Source organism: Brachyhypopomus gauderio, chromosome 3 (genome assembly GCF_052324685.1).
Source record: "Brachyhypopomus gauderio isolate BG-103 chromosome 3, BGAUD_0.2, whole genome shotgun sequence".
In the NCBI taxonomy this organism is placed as follows: domain Eukaryota; kingdom Metazoa; phylum Chordata; class Actinopteri; order Gymnotiformes; family Hypopomidae; genus Brachyhypopomus; species Brachyhypopomus gauderio.
Window position 1 is genome coordinate 22,852,517 of NC_135213.1, and position 15,882 is coordinate 22,868,398.

Here is a 15,882-nt window from a genome sequence, read left to right on the forward strand (position 1 = left end):
AGCCCCTTGGTTTACACCCGAACTTCGGCTTATGAAGGCCAAAGGACGGAAACTAGAGCGGCTCTACAAGAAAACCGGACTTTCTGCTCATAAGGAAATGTATAAAAATCATATGTTACAATATAAGGAAAACATTCATACCAAAACAAATCATTATACTGATATAATCTGCTCTAATGAAGGAAATGCCAAGTCACTTTTCTCATTATATAAAAATATAACCCAAGCCCCGGACTCTATCCCATCTCACCTGTACTCTACTGATTTCTGTAACTCACTCATGTCATTCTTCACTGATAAAATCCGTACAATCCACCACTCTCTCAGTTTACAATCCATTCCCAGTTTTCTCCCTGACTTTCTCCTCCTGCTCATCCTTGGTCTGCCTTTCATCTTCCTTCTGCCTCAGAAATCTCTGATATAATCCAGAAGCTGAAGCCATCCACCTGCAAACTAGACCCTCTCCCTTCAGTTCTAGTGAAAGCCTGTCAGTCTTCACTAGTCCCTATCATCACCAACATCACACACTCTTCCCTTACCACTGGGACTGTTCCTGCTCATCTTAAGACTGCTGTAATAACTCCGATTCTGAAAAAACTTGGCGCAGACCCCACTGATTTTAATAACCTACGGCCCATCTCTAATCTACCCTTCATATCAAAAATTCTCGAAAAGGTAGTAGCTTCGCAACTTCATAATCACTTAAAAAATAATAACCTCTATGAACTGTTCCAATCTGGATTTCGTCCACTACACAGCACGGAAACTGCCCTTATAAAAGTCACCAATGACCTCCTTATGGCGGCAGATTCAGGATTACTCTCCATCCTTATCCTCCTTGACTTAAGTGCAGCATTCGATACCATCTGCCACACCACCCTCCTAAACAGACTATCTTCCATTGGTATCACTCAAACTCCCCTAAACTGGTTTAAATCATATCTCTCTTGCCGCACTCAGTTCGTTCATATCAATACATTTACTTCTCAACCTTTCCCTGTTACTTCAGGTGTGCCCCAGGGTTCTGTTTTGGGGCCCCTTCTTTTCATTATCTACCTCCTTCCTCTTGGCCATATCTTTCGTAAGCACAACATTAGTTTCCATTGTTATGCTGATGACACCCAGCTCTATTTTTCCTGTAAACCCACTCCCACTCTCCCACTCTCCACCCTTACTGATTGTTTGACGGAAATAAAATCCTGGTTCACTGCAAATCTGCTAAAATTAAACAGTGATAAAACCGAGGTTCTACTTGTTGGCACTAAATCAACACTCTCTAAAATTAACAGTCCCTCCATTGACATTGATAATACATCTGTTTTCCCTTCCTCTCAGATAAAAAGCCTGGGTGTCATCCTCGACAACTCTTTATCCTTTAAATCACATATCAATAAAATTACCCAGTCCGCCTACTTTCATCTACGTAATATCAGTCGCCTTCGTCCTGCCCTTACACCACATACCTCTGCCATCCTTGTGCACAGCCTCGTCACTTCCCGCCTTGACTATTGCAATTCCCTGCTTTTTGGTCTTCCACACAAATCTCTCCATAAGCTTCAATTGGTTCAAAACTCAGCTGCCCGTATCATCACAAAAACCCCTTCATTCCACCATATCACACCTGTACTGTCTCAGCTCCACTGGCTCCCAATCAAGTTCCGTGTAGACTATAAAATTCTTCTACTCACTTTCAAAGCCATCCATAACCTTGCCCCACCCTATCTCTCTAATCTTCTCACTGTCGCTATTCCATCTCGCACTCTCAGATCTTCCTCCTCTGTTCACCTGACTGTCCCCTCTGCCCGTCTCACCACCATGGGGAGTAGAGCTTTTAGTCGCTCTGCTCCCCGGCTTTGGAATTCGCTGCCACCTGACATAAGGAACATAAACTCACTTCTACAGTTCAGATCCTCATTAAAGACTCACCTGTACAAGATTGCTTTTAATGTTTAACTGATCCATGTTTTACTGTGTCATATTTTATTGTTTCTCTTACTTGTATTTTATGTATGAGTTTATTTATTTTTTGCTGTTGTAATTGTAAAGTGTCCTTGAGTGTTAGAAAGGCGCTATTAAATAAAATGTATTATTATTATTATTATTACTGTGGTGTACAGGTGACCAGTGGTTACCGTGGTGTACAGGTGAGGTGTGAGTTACAGATGACCAGGGTTACTGTGGTGTACAGGTGAGGTGTGATGTAAAGGTGAGATGTGGCTTACTTTGGTGTACAGGTAAGGTGTGGTGGACAGGTGAGGTGTGGGTTACTGTGGTGGACAGGTGAAGTGTGGGTGTATATACCCTACCTCCTCCTGCAGGCCCCAATCTAGCAGCATGGTGACACAGGCCTCAATGGGGAAGGCAATCTCACGGCCACTCACACTCAGGTGCTCCTCCAGGGGTTTCCCAAAGCATGGCTTCTCCACCCATGCCTCTGCAATGAGACCAAACATTACACTTACTGCACTTAAATTCACTTACAATAAGATAACTAAGTTCAACTGAAAATTGAATAAATATTTTTTTGTTATCACAGGCAATCTTTGATATGCATGTACATTCTTGTTCTCACCTTGGTGTGTTTTAATCTGAGGAAGAATATTCTGGAGCAACTCAAAGGACTTCCTGTGGTACTCTGATTGTACCTCAATCAACTGAGAAAAGATAAGGGGTGAGGGGAGAGGGGATAAATAAGGGGAGAGGTAGAGAAACAGATTAGCCAAGAGAGACACATTAGCAAAGAGAGATTAGCCAAGAGAGACAGAGAGTAACAAAGATAGATTAGCAAAGTGAGAGACAGATATGTTACTGTTGGCACCAAATCAGCTAAACCATGCTATTTAGTACCGTTAACACACACACACACCATCTGGAAGTGGTTTGCATAGTCGATCTCTTTGGCCACAAAACCATACATGTCTGCTGACAGCTGATCCTGAAAAAGAGCACAAAAAGGATGTTTACCCAAAACCCAAAAGATCCAAAAGGATGTTTACCATTTGAAATACATAATAATAACATTATAATAAAATTACAATTTAATAACATTATTATAATAAATCATTTTTTATTTAAAGATAAATAACAAACAATCCAGCTGCATAATTAGACAGACCAATATTCCACAGTTGTTTCAAGGTGAAATGATCCACAGTATCAAAGGCCCCGGAAAGGTCATTTTTATAGTCCAGTGAATCTATTAAATCATTAATGACTTTTAAGGAAGCTGTATTGGTAGTATGTTGTTTCCTGAATCCAGACTGATATGGGAAGAGAATGTTGTTTGTTTGGAGAGTCTTTCAACTGATCATTTATCAACATTTCAAGGACCTTGGAAATCAGAGTATTCAAGATATTCATCATTTATAACTAGACATCAGCATAAAAAAGTGTTAGTTCACACAAAGTTTATGATGTTTCCAAAACAAAATTAAATTGATTAGATATTCCTACTATTATCACACTTCATGGCACAGAAACAGAATATGTAACAAAATATACATACCTAGGGAGAATTTTTTATTTAACTCTTAAAGAGTTTTTATTTTTGGATAAGTCCAGTCTTTAACTCTTTTATCATAGAGCCCTAATATTTATTTCAAGTTGTAAACCCCTTATCCATCATTGTACTTTGTATGCTCGTGTCAGTCTCGACTGCAGTATTGGTGGGAGCATCATTTGAAAGCCAATATATGTGGGGTGTTGCTGAAACAGACACATGCACCCTGTTGAAACAAACATGCCCCCCCCCCCCTGCCCCCCCACCCCACACACACCCACCCTGCAGATCTCCATGCGATTGGCTGCCTCCTCCATCTCCTCCCTGACAGCGTCCGCCTTGGCTGCCGTCGTCTGTTCTTTGTTAGACAAAGGTGAAGACTTGGAGGACTGTTGCCACCTACAGGTCAGAGAAGAGAACAGTATGAGAAACACGAGTAGCCTACATAACCATTCATCATGAATGTTAGTTGATTAACCTATTATTCATAACTATTCATCATTATGAATGTTTAACCTCTTATCTCTGTGATCACAAATGTAATTGATCATCTAATTACACAAAGTCATCAGAGAAACAATATTTCAGTGAGAGAGAGAAAGAGAGAGAGAGAGAGAGGGGCGGGGGGGGGGTCCTTCATCAGCTGGTTCTGTATGTGTGTGTGTGTGTGTGTGTGTGTGTGTGTGTGTGTGTGAGACACATGATTCTGACTTTCAGGTTTAAATTGTAGTTCAAACCAGTACATTAGTATGCAAGTTAAACTAATATTAATCAGTTAATGTTTGAGTATAAGAGCAATTCTGCATTCTATAAGATTCTACCAGTGACATGATTTAGCAGGTATGTAGAGACAATACTCGTACAGAGATAGTACTTATATAGAGACATTACTTGTAGAGAGACAGTACTTGTAAAGAGACGGTACTCATAGAGAGACGGTACTTGTAGAGAGACGGTACTTGACATGTGCAATGTAGGCTGTTTCTCTCGTCATGCCCAATCAAAACAGCTACATCTGAAGTTCCATGCTTTGCTGAACACATCTGTTTTCATGCTTAATGCACAATTGGGTAGATGGTAGACTACTCACGTCAATATCTCTTGCCACACACGTGCCTAAATTAAAATTTCATTAGCAGTTTTTAAAAAGATGTTGCAAATGTTTTACTCACACTGTAGAACACTAACCCAAAACTGAAGAGAAACTATAAGGCCACAAAACTATAAGGCCTACTATGTGTGTGTGTGTTGACAATATATTCTCACACATATGAGAATAGTGTGAACAGAATTGTATGAAACATTTTTTTAACATGGTGAATTGAAATGAAATCACTAGTGCCCGCATATGTGTTTCCAGCGTGAATGAATTGCCCTTGAGCAAGCCACTTTGACCCCAACTTTTCCCTGGGTACCTAGTGATCACTTGTGTGTGTTCTCAGTGCACAGATGGGTAAATGCTGAAGACAAATTGGGGTGTAAATCACAATTGGCAATACACAATTGGCAATATCAACACCCAGACTGCAGCTTTATCAGCCCTCTGTCCAGCCACCATTTCACCTCCTGCTTGGTCTTAACCATGTTGGAGTCTTACAGAGGGGTGGGGTGGACAGGTGTCTTTATGCAACTAATGACTTCAAACAGGTGCTTCTAATTTAGAACAATAAGTGGAGTGGAGGTGGACTTTTTAGAGACGGACTAACAGGTCTTTGAGGGCCAGAATTTTTGCTGATTGGCAAACTGGATTCCAAAAAACTAATTGTGAATAAAAACTGAATGCAATGATGTGGAGGTGCCAACATCTAATATTCTATTCAGAATAAAATACAAATCACAGATCAAAAGTTTAAACTGAGAGAATGTATCATTTTAGGAGAAAAATATGTTAGGCGTCAACAAATCCCAAAAAAACTGTTTTACCACTGTGTGGCACCCCCCCTTCTCTTACAACACTCAACAGACGTCTGGGGACAGAGGTGACCAGTTTCTCACGTTTAGAAATAGGAATGCTCTCCCATTCATGTCTAATACAGGCCTCTAACTGTTCAATCGTCTTTGGCCGTCTTTGTCGCACCTTCCAGTTTATGATGCACCAAATGTTCTCTATAGGTGAAAGATCTGGACTGCAGGCTGGACATTTCAGTACCCGTATCCTTCTCCTACGTAGCCATGATGTTGTGATTGCTGCAGAATGTTGTCTGGCATTATCTTGTTGAAAAATGCAGAGTCTTCCCTGAAATAGATGACGTCTAGATGGGAGCATATGTTGTTCTAGAACCTGAACATAGTTCTCTGCATTAATGGTGCCTTTCCACACATGCAAGCTGCCCATGCCACGAGCACTCATGCAACCCTATACCATCAGTGATGCAGGCTTCTGAAGGGAGCGTTGATAACAACTTGGGTTATCCTTGTCCTCTCTGGTCCGGATGACATGGCGTCCCAGCGTTCCATAAAGAACTTCAAATCGTGACTCATCTGGCCACAGAACGGTCTTCCATTTTGCCCCACTCCATTTTAAATGACCCCTGGCCCAGTGCAAACGTCTGAGCTTGTGGAGCTTGCTTAGAAATGGCTTCCTCTTTACACTGTAGAGTTTCAGCTGGCAACGGCGGATGGCACGGTGGATTGTGTTCACTGACTGATTTCTGGAAGTATTCCTGAGCCCATTCTGTTATTTCCTTGACAGTGGCATTCCTGTTTGAGGTGCAGTGACGTATAAGAGCCCGGAGATCACGAGCATCCAGTAGAGTTTTATGGCCTTGACCCTTACGCACAGAGATTCTCTGAATGTTTTGATGATGTTATGCACGGTTGATGATGATAACTTAAAAATCTTTGCTATTTTACTCTGGGTAACACCATTCTGGTATTGTTGCGCAACAATGGTGAAATTGGTGATCCTCTTACCATCTTGGCTTCAGAGAGATACTGACACTCTGAGAAGCTCTTTTTATACCCAATCATGTTGTCAATTGACCTAATTATTGTTAATTGGTCTTCCAGCTCTTCATTTTATGCTCAATTTACTTTTTCCAGCCACTTATTGCTACTTGTCCCAACTTTTTTGGGATTTGTTGATACTGTGAATCAACATATTTTTCCTTTAAAATGTTACATTTATTCAGATTAAACTTTTGATCTGTCATCTATTACGAATAAAATATTGACATTTGCCATCTCCACATCATTGCATTCAGTTTTTATTCACAATTTGTTTAGTGTCCCAACTTTTTTGGAATCCGGTTTATACTTATTTGCAGCAACACACAAATATATTATTAAAAAATTCCCAGATTTTTTTTTTTAGATTATGTCTCTCACAGTAGACATACACCTATGATGAAAATCTCAGACCCCTCCATGATTTCTAAGTGGGAGAACTTGCAAACTCGCACGGTGTTCAAATACTTATTTTCTTCACTGTATATATATTTCCTGTTTCTCTTGTCAAGGGCACAGCAGCACCTTCACTTCCTACGAAGGACAAGAAGAGTAAACCTTCTCAAAAAGAGAGCATCCTGACCAGCAGACTCACAGTCTCAACCTCAAATCAGAAATCACTCCAGAGTAGTGAGGGCAATGGAGACTATCATCAGGACCTGACTTCCACCCATACAACATCTATACCAGTCACGGTGCTGCAGCAGAGCCACCAGAGATCAGAGAAGATCCCACACGTCCAGCTCTTGGACTGTTCAGACTGTTCAGACCCTCTGACAAACTCTACCGTAGGTCTGCCAGACTCAGCAAAAGCTTCTTTCCACAAGCCATTAGTTTGCTCAATGCTGTTTGACATGCAGACCTATCTGTTGAACTCTTGATCACACACACATAAATGAACAAACACAATGTCAATGTCAATGTCATGCATATCAGAGCTGTGCACAATATTACTTTTATTATTTATTGCAACATCTAACATTTTCTTAATAATGTATGTGCAATAATCTCACTGTTATTAAATTCAAGCGCCTTACCACTTTCCAGTATTAATTTTACAGCTACAGTGTTATGGTTACATTTGTCACGGTGAGGCAGCCCCCTACCGGTCGCCTCCGTCCACAGCGGCTGTTGTTGAAACGTTGTGTGTGTGTGCAGCACGGCGGTGACCAGGGTAGCCGACCCCGCTCGGGCTCTTCGTGTTGTGTGGTCACACGTGTGTGTGTAGGTGTGTGTGTGTGTGTGTGTGAGTGAACGGACGTATGGATCAGTGTGCGTCGCTCGCTTGTGTTAATCATTGAATGTTTTATGTGTGACGCGGTCGCCGCTCGTCACGGTCGCCTCGCTCCCCCGTGTGTCTAGTGTTTTATGTGGGGAGCGATTGCGAACTCGAGCGGCGCGTCACCATTGTTTGTGTAGAGCGCGCATGTGTGGAGCCTGTCCGTTTGCCGTTTTGCACCGTTTGTTTTGTCTAGTCTTTGCGTGTTTGTTTTGTCCTAGCGTGTTGCGTGATTTGTTTTGTTTTATGTAATTCCACGCATGCTCCTCCCCTTAAATGTGTGTTTGGGGGGGGGGGGGGACCGGCTGTGGTCCCGTGCCACGTGGTGTGGCACGGAGGGCGTCGCTCCCGAGGGAGGCCCTGAGCAGGGTAGTGCGCGAGTGTTTTGTGTATGTAGGTGTGCGTGTGTGTCATGTGTTGCAAGTTGCTCCTGGTGGTGGATAGCGGCCCTCCTGGACCTTGTGGGATCTCCCAAGTAGGCAGGAGCCCCCTTATGTGATGGGGTGACAGGAGCCCGGTCTTAAAGAGCCCCCCCCCTGGAGGGTGAGGGCTCCCCGGATGTATGGGGACCTGAGGGCTCCTGTCTGAAGAGCTCCTGTTGAAAACAGAGGTCCCCCCTCATGCTCGGTGTGACCAAGAGGTCTTGGGGTGTAGCCGGCCCACATAGGAAAGGAGTGTTTCCCCCATGGAACCTTTGGTGGGGTGGAGGAGTCCACCTTGCTATGTACTTCCCCGTGAGGGGCGGTCTCCCTGGCCGGTTAGGGTTGCCCAAGGTCGAGGTGCGCCGAGATGAGCCCCAGGGAAGTAGCCTGCACGCACGCACACTTTTGTGGGGCTCAGTGGCCAAGGGCCGATTGGGGTGTGAGGGCCCTGTGACCGGGGCGTGGTTTTGTCTTGTTGATGGCCCAGTCGGTCCAGGGTCCCGCCCTGGGAGATGAGCTGTTTAATGTTGTGTGTTTTATGTTTCAGCTCCTAGGCTGTAGGGGGTGTGTTCCTGCCTGTCCCTTCATTCCTGCCCCTTCGTGTTTTGTGTGCAGCCGCTGTGTGCCACACACCCAGTGGAGGGGAGTGCGGCTTGGTGGGGGAGTCTGTCATGGTGAGGCGGCCCCCTACCGGTCGCCTCCGTCCACAGCGGCTGTTGTTGTTGTTGTTTTGTGACATCGTGTGTGTCCCTCAGGTGGGCGGAGCCCGTGATCCGTCTCACCTGAGGGTCGTTTGTTCGTCTTTATATGTCTTGTCTATATATACGTCTATATATATCCTTAATTAGGATCAGTTCACGGGTTTTGGTTTGCGCACTTTACATATTAAACCATCCTTTTTCCCTGAGACTTGACGTGATCGCTTCCATTTATTTTCGCTCACCCTACCCGTCACAACATTATGTTACAGTGTGCAATAATATTATCACAAAAAACACATGATTTTCATACAAAGTGCAATATTTCTGTAAATGCAAAGTATAATTTTGTTACTTCCCCCCACCCTTTCTGTGTTTATACATATTTAAACTTGTGTCTCATATGCTTGTTTTTTACTTGTATGTCTCGTGTGTTTGCACTGTTTTATGTTTATGTTTTTATTTGCACATCAGAGTTTGGAGAAATGCGATCTCGTTCAGCTATGCACTTCTGTTGTCTGAAAAGTCTGAAATTCACTTTGACTTTATATTTAAATCATTGGTTGTTCATTTAAATTTAAATTTTTTTTTTCATTTAAATATATCATATAGCAGATGAACACAGTGATATTTGAAAAGTGTGCAGTAATTATTTAATCAAAATTAGGTGGGTGCATAAATCCAATAAAATTTATTTCACTTCTCAAATATCACTGTGTTCATCTGCTATATGATTGAACTATATGATATTTAACAGAAATTGCTAATCTGAACAACCAATGATTTATAAAGGAAAATCATGAAAATGATCAGGAGTGCCCAAATTTTTTCATACCACTGTTTTGGAGTGCAGGTATTGGAGTGAACACTTGAGGGCAGGTATTGGAGTGAACACTTGAGGGCAGGTATTGGAGTGAACACTTGAGGGCCGGTATTGGAGTGAACACTTGAGTGCAGGTCTTACCTTGCCCGTGCAGAGTCCACATCCAGCACCAGTTTGGCTAAGTGCTTCCTCTGTTTCTGAATGTTGGGAATTTCAACCTGCAAGAAAGATCAGGAAACAAATCCCTTTTAGCCCATGAGTGCATAATGAATGCAGCATCAAAGCAATTCAATGAGGATATAGGAAACACCCAGGACAGTGGACATGTTCCAGTGATGAAGTACGCACGCACGCACGCGCACGCACGCACACACACACACACACACACACACACACACACACACACACACACACACACACACACACACACACACACACACACACACACACACACACTCTTCTGGACAAAGAACTCCTGGAATCTCCTGGGATGTTTTTCCTGGGATCTGTGGGAGCCACTGTCTCCGTTTGGGGGTCAGTGTCCCTATTGTACCAATTATCACCGGAACCAATTTTTCCGTCTTTACCCACCTTTTAAACTCAGAAATTTAGAAATGTGGTTATGTGTGTTCCGTGTGCACTCTGCCTGCTAGCTTTTTGCACCGTGCTGTAATGTGCTGGATTGTCTCAGCTTTGCACAGCCTGCATATATGGAGTCCAGCCCCTACTGACTTTGTATCCTATTGTACTTCAGGATCTTTGCCATTTCCTCCTGGATAGTGGCTTTGACACAGGGTTCCAGGGAACAGAGAACTCAGTGGGGCTCCAAGAGTCATGTTGATGTTATACATTCTCAAACATTTCAGGGTCCATGTGTGGGGCACTGAAATGAAGGCTTTCTTGTAGCCAATGCAAGGACTTGAACAGGTTGGTCTGTCTAACAGTCTTGAGTGATGTTTTATTCACCAATATTCCATGTTGTTCAGAGGCTGGTTATCGGCTGGTTGGCTTCAGAATTAGGACTGCACAGCCTTCAGTTAACCATTAAGGGTGGCTTCTATCTGTTGGCAGTTAGCCACTCATAGAGTGCAGGTAGCTTCCTCAGCCAGTAAGCAGGAAACGTGTCAAGCCCTTGAGCCATCCAACTATTAATTTTTGCGAACCTTTTTTGGTTGTCAGCTTGTCTGCTAACATGATGGTTACTGGATCCAGTTCAGGGGGGTTACTGTGGTCTTCTCTCAGGTTCAGTAACCACTGGGCAGTGTTGTGTGATGCCTGTATTGTTCAGTCTCTAGCTTTGGTGGGTTTATTCTTAGACTGTTGTTACATGTTTGATGACTAATGGGAGAACATCTTGTTTGTTCTCCTGGCTTCTACTTCTCCTGTGTAGCTCTTTGGGCAGACAGCCAGAGCTGGTAAGGTTTGTTTGTCTTCAAGGCCACTGGTACGGACAATTTGTTGTAGTTCTAAGATACCTTCGATACAGCTTTCTTTCACCTTCTCTCCATGTTGCCCTCATCTTAAACTCCAATTTTCTTCTCTATGGAGAATACTGTTCCTTGATGCTATTCATCTTGTGGCCAAACACCTCCAGTATCACTGTTGCCGTAGTGTATAGTCATGGCCAAAAGTTTTGAGAATGACACAAATATTATATTTTCACATGATCTGCTGCCCTCTGGTTTTTATGTGTGTTTGTCAGATGTTTTTATCACATACAGAAATATAATTGCAATCATATTATGAGTAACAAAAGCTTTTATTGACAGTTAGAACGAGTTAATGCAGCAAGTCAATATTTGCAGTGTTGACCCTTCTTCTTCAGGACCTCTGCAATTCTCCGTGGCATCGGAATTCTCTCAATCAACTTCTGGACCAAATCCTGACTGATAGCAGTCCATTCTTGCACAATCAATGCTTGCATTTTGTCAGAATGTGTAGGTTTCTGTTTGTCCACCCGTCTCTTGATGATTGACCACAAGTTCTCAATGGGATTAATATCTGGGGAGTTTCCAGGCCATAGACCCAAAATCTCTATGTCCCTGAGCCATTTAATTATCAGCTTTGCTTTATGGCAAGGTGCTCCATCATGCTGGAAAAGGCATTGTTGATCACCAAACTGCTCTTGGATGGTTGGCAGAAGTTGCTCTCGGAGGACATTCTGGTACCATTCTTTATTCATGGCTGTGTTTTTAGGCAAGACTGTGAGAGAGCCGATTCCCTTGGCCAAGAAGCAACCCCACACATGGTATCAGGATGCTTTACAGTTGGCATGAGACAAGACTGGTGGTAGCGCTCACCTCGTCTTCTCCGAACAAGCTGTTTTCCAGATGTCCCAAACAATCGGAAAGGGATTCATCAGAGAAAATGACTTTACCCCAGTCCTCAGCATTCCACTCCCTGTACCTTTTGCAGAATATCAGTCTGTCCCTGATGTTTTTTCTGGAGAGAAGTGGCTTCTTTGCTGCCCTCCTTGAGACCAGCCCTTGCTCCAAGAGTCTCCGCCTCACAGTGCTTGCAGATGCACTCACACCTGCCTGCTGAGCAAGCTCTGCACTGCTGGTAGTCCCACAGCTGAAACACTTTTAAGAGACGGTCCTGGCGCTTGCTGGTCTTTCTTGGGCGGCCTGGAGCTTTTTTAGCAACAATGGAACCTCTCTCCTTGAAGTTCTTGATGATGCCATAGATTGTTGACTGAGGTGCGATCTTTCTAGCTGCAATACTCTTCCCTGTTAGGCCATTTTTGTGCAGTGCAATGATGACTGCACGTGTTTCTTTAGAGATAACCATGGTTAACAGAAGAGAAACAATGATGCCAAGAACCAGCCTCCTTTTAAAGTGTCCAGTGGTGTCTTACTTCTTACTTAAACATGACAGATTGATCTCCAGCCCTGTCCTCATCAACACCCACACCTGTGTTAATGGAGCAATCACTGAAACGATGTTAGCTGGTCCTTTTAAGGCAGGGCTGCAATGAAGTTGAAATGTGTTTTGGGGGATAAAGTTCATTTTCTAGGCAAATATTGACTTTGCAATTAATTGCTGTTAAGCTGATCACTCTTTATAACATTCTGGAGTATATGCAAATTGCCATTATAAAAACTGAAGCAGTAGACTTTGTAAAAATTTATATTTGTATCATTCTCAAAACTTTTGGCCATGACTCTATATCTGGTGACAGTACAGATCATCTTTAATGCTGCATTCACTTCTTCCAGGAGCTCTTTTGGTTTTTCACTATGGTTAGTGTTAGTGTTAGTGTAGTGTTAGGGTTAGTGTTAGGGTCTTGGTAGTTTGCCATGACTGGTAGCCATCTGAGCCATGATCTTGAATCCCAGGTCAGCATCTCTGGTGTTCGGCTCTGGTGTCCGAGTTTATTGGGTCTTGGTTTCCAATGTTGTGGTGTAGGGGTGGGGATCACATCCCCCCCTCTGACCTGCCATCCTGGCTTCCCTTTGCTGTGCCATTCATGTTGTATTTTTCAACCTCTTTGTGACAGCAGTTGCCACTTGCAAATGTTGGAACATTGAGCTTCTAGTTTTTTCGGTGTTAGTCTAGATTTCGGGTTTCGAAACATCCTTGCCTGCTTATGGGACCACACTGGAGACGGCATGGTCAGGATTCAAACCCTTGACCTCTCATACTGAATATAATTATGTATGTGTATGTATATATATGTATATCTTTATCTGTCTATACACACACTACACACACACACACACACACACACACACACACACACACGTTTGATTCTATATTTGGCTTTTGAGTGAAAATCTTCTGAACCTAAAATATGCTCAAACAAGATGTTCTTAGACAGAAGTGGCCACTGAGTTTAGAGTGTCAAAGAGTGTCACCAGCAGGTTGCAACAGAGATACAGAGAGATTGGAAGAGTCACAGAAAGGCATAGAAGTGGACGTCCTTTGATCACATCACTGTTGACCGCTTCATTGTGAACAGTGCCCTGCGGAACTGGATGATGAATGCCACACAACACCAGGCACGTTTAGGGAGGTGAGAGGCACTGTCATATCAGACCACAGAGTGGTCTGTGTTTCAAAATAGAATTACTATTTTATGTTTTCCATAAATTTCACCCAAAAGCCAAATATCCACAACTTTTTGTGGGTAATGTATATGAAATGTGCTTAAATACAGATACACTGCACTTATTCTTATTCTTAATTCCATCATTTAAGCATCTTTTCTCCTGCCTATTCTCTTATTTATGCTTATTGTTTTCTAAATAAACACACAGACACACCTCAGAAAGTACGTAGAGTGGCTCTAGAACATCCTTCTCCAGCTGGAGCTCGAACAGCAGCAGCTCCTGGGCGAGGCTGTCCTGCGCCTCCCCACACAGTTTCAGCATCTTCCTGCAAGTGTGTTTATTATAATAGTGGAGACATCTTTAACAGTGTGTGAGCAGATGAGAGTGTGTTTTACCCCAACAGGGAGTCCTCCCCCAGAACAGCTGCTCCTTCTGTAAGGGACTGTGCTAGTGTTGTTAGTGGCAGTTTCTTCTACAAAGGGAAACAAACACACCAATATGAAATCACAGAATGAATTATCTACATATGTAGTGGTTTTGATAACTCAAACATGAACATTTACCAAGGATAATTCAGCACACTTGCATACATTTACCAAAGATACACTATATTGCCAAAAGTATTTGCTCACCTTCCTTGACTCACATAAGTGACACCCCATTCCTAGGGTTGAATACAGTTCCTGACATAAGTTCTGTCGCTTTTCCATATTGTGGAAACAAAAGCTCTTAACCTGACTTTAAATTCATTGATTGGTTTTAGAAATGACTCATATGAAAGTTGAAACCCTCCCAAATGAGATTTAATTTACGAAAATAAATTTGCTTTACTGCAGAAATATTGATCATTTAATGAACACAGAAAGGTCAGATTTTGGCAAGACAAAGGTTTAGTCGCCCACATAAAGTAAGGTGAAAATCAAACAAATAATTCACTTCATATACAAATATATGCTTCATAACACTGGTGAATGACATTGTGGTGCTATTAGAGCCATATTTAATATTTTGTGTGACTTCCACGAGCTTGAAGGACCGCATCCAATGATTAATACAATTTCGACAATGATTAATACAGTTTATTGATGAAGTCATCAGGAATAGCAAAGAATGCAGTCTTACATGCCTCCCAGAGTTCATGAAAATTCTTTGGTTTTGTCTTCCAAGCTTCCTCTTTCATCCTACCCCAAACATGCTCAATGATGTTCATGTCTGGTGACTGGGCTGGCCAGTCCTGGAGCACCTTGATCATCTTCGCCTTGAGGAACTTTGATGTAGAGATGGATGTATGAGATGGAGCACCATCCTGCTGCAAAATCTGACCCCTTTTATGATTGGGAATGTAAGATGTAGCTAATACTTCTTGATATTTTGGGCTATTGATATTGCCTTCCACCTTGCAAATGTTTCGCACACCCCCATACTGAATGTAACCCCAGACCATAATCTTTCCACCACCAAACTTGACTGTTTTCTGGGTGAATCTTGGATCCATACGGGCTCCAGTAGTAGATTCATCTGAGAAATCCACCTTCTGCCACTTTTCCAGCGTCCATCCGTTATCAGGCTGTGGGCCTTGGCAAATGCCACACGGTTTTTTACCTGCCTTTTGTTTAGTGCTGGCTTCTGGGCACTGATTCGACCATGGAGGCCATTTTGAGACAGAATCCTACAAACTGTTCTAGTTGACACAGGGACTTGAGGTGACCAGGCTTGGTGGAGCTCTGCTGCAGTGGAAGAGGGACTGGCTTTGGATTTTCTAACCAACAAACATTCCTCCCGAGCAGTTGTCTTGTGGGGTCTGCCAGACCTGGGCTTGTCAAAAACATCTTCAGTCTCTTCAAATCTTTTTTTAATTCTTTGTACTTGACGCTGAGACACATTAAAGGTGCCAGCCACCTCTGCAGTGGTTTTGGTCCTCAGCGTCTTGATAATCAAGGCTTTGGTCGCAGGATGGATTTTTGGCATGTTGTCAGAGGTCAAGTTGCAGTGCAAGTGAAGGTCTGGCGTGCTGGAGCTCTTTTTATACACACCCACTAATTACCCAATCAATTAGTGAGCACAGGTGAGGCTGTAAACTAGGATTGGGTGCATTATATGACAAGGCGACAAAACTTTTTTCTTGCCAAAATCTGACCTTTCTGTGTTCATTAGATGATCAAT

General features: G+C 42.9%; 1 protein-coding gene across 9 annotated transcripts in view; it reads right to left on the reverse strand.

Annotated features, from left to right (window-relative positions):
• The window catches only part of LOC143510783 (rho GTPase-activating protein 44-like), a 54,662-nt gene that overhangs the window by 20,031 nt on the left and 18,749 nt on the right, over nt 1–15,882 (reverse strand). For all 9 annotated transcript variants that reach the window (XR_013130082.1, XM_077000499.1, XM_077000504.1 and 6 more), the window contains exons 4-10: nt 14,115–14,191; nt 13,933–14,044; nt 9,809–9,885; nt 3,781–3,898; nt 2,867–2,935; nt 2,573–2,654; nt 2,307–2,434 (exon numbers count right to left, since the gene is read on the reverse strand). Coding sequence is in view for 8 of the 9 variants with exons in the window: in XM_077000499.1 (XP_076856614.1) it covers nt 2,307–2,434; nt 2,573–2,654; nt 2,867–2,935; nt 3,781–3,898; nt 9,809–9,885; nt 13,933–14,044; nt 14,115–14,191 (663 nt within the window). In the remaining variant the exon portion in view is untranslated. The remainder of the gene's footprint in view (nt 1–2,306; nt 2,435–2,572; nt 2,655–2,866; nt 2,936–3,780; nt 3,899–9,808; nt 9,886–13,932; nt 14,045–14,114; nt 14,192–15,882) is intronic.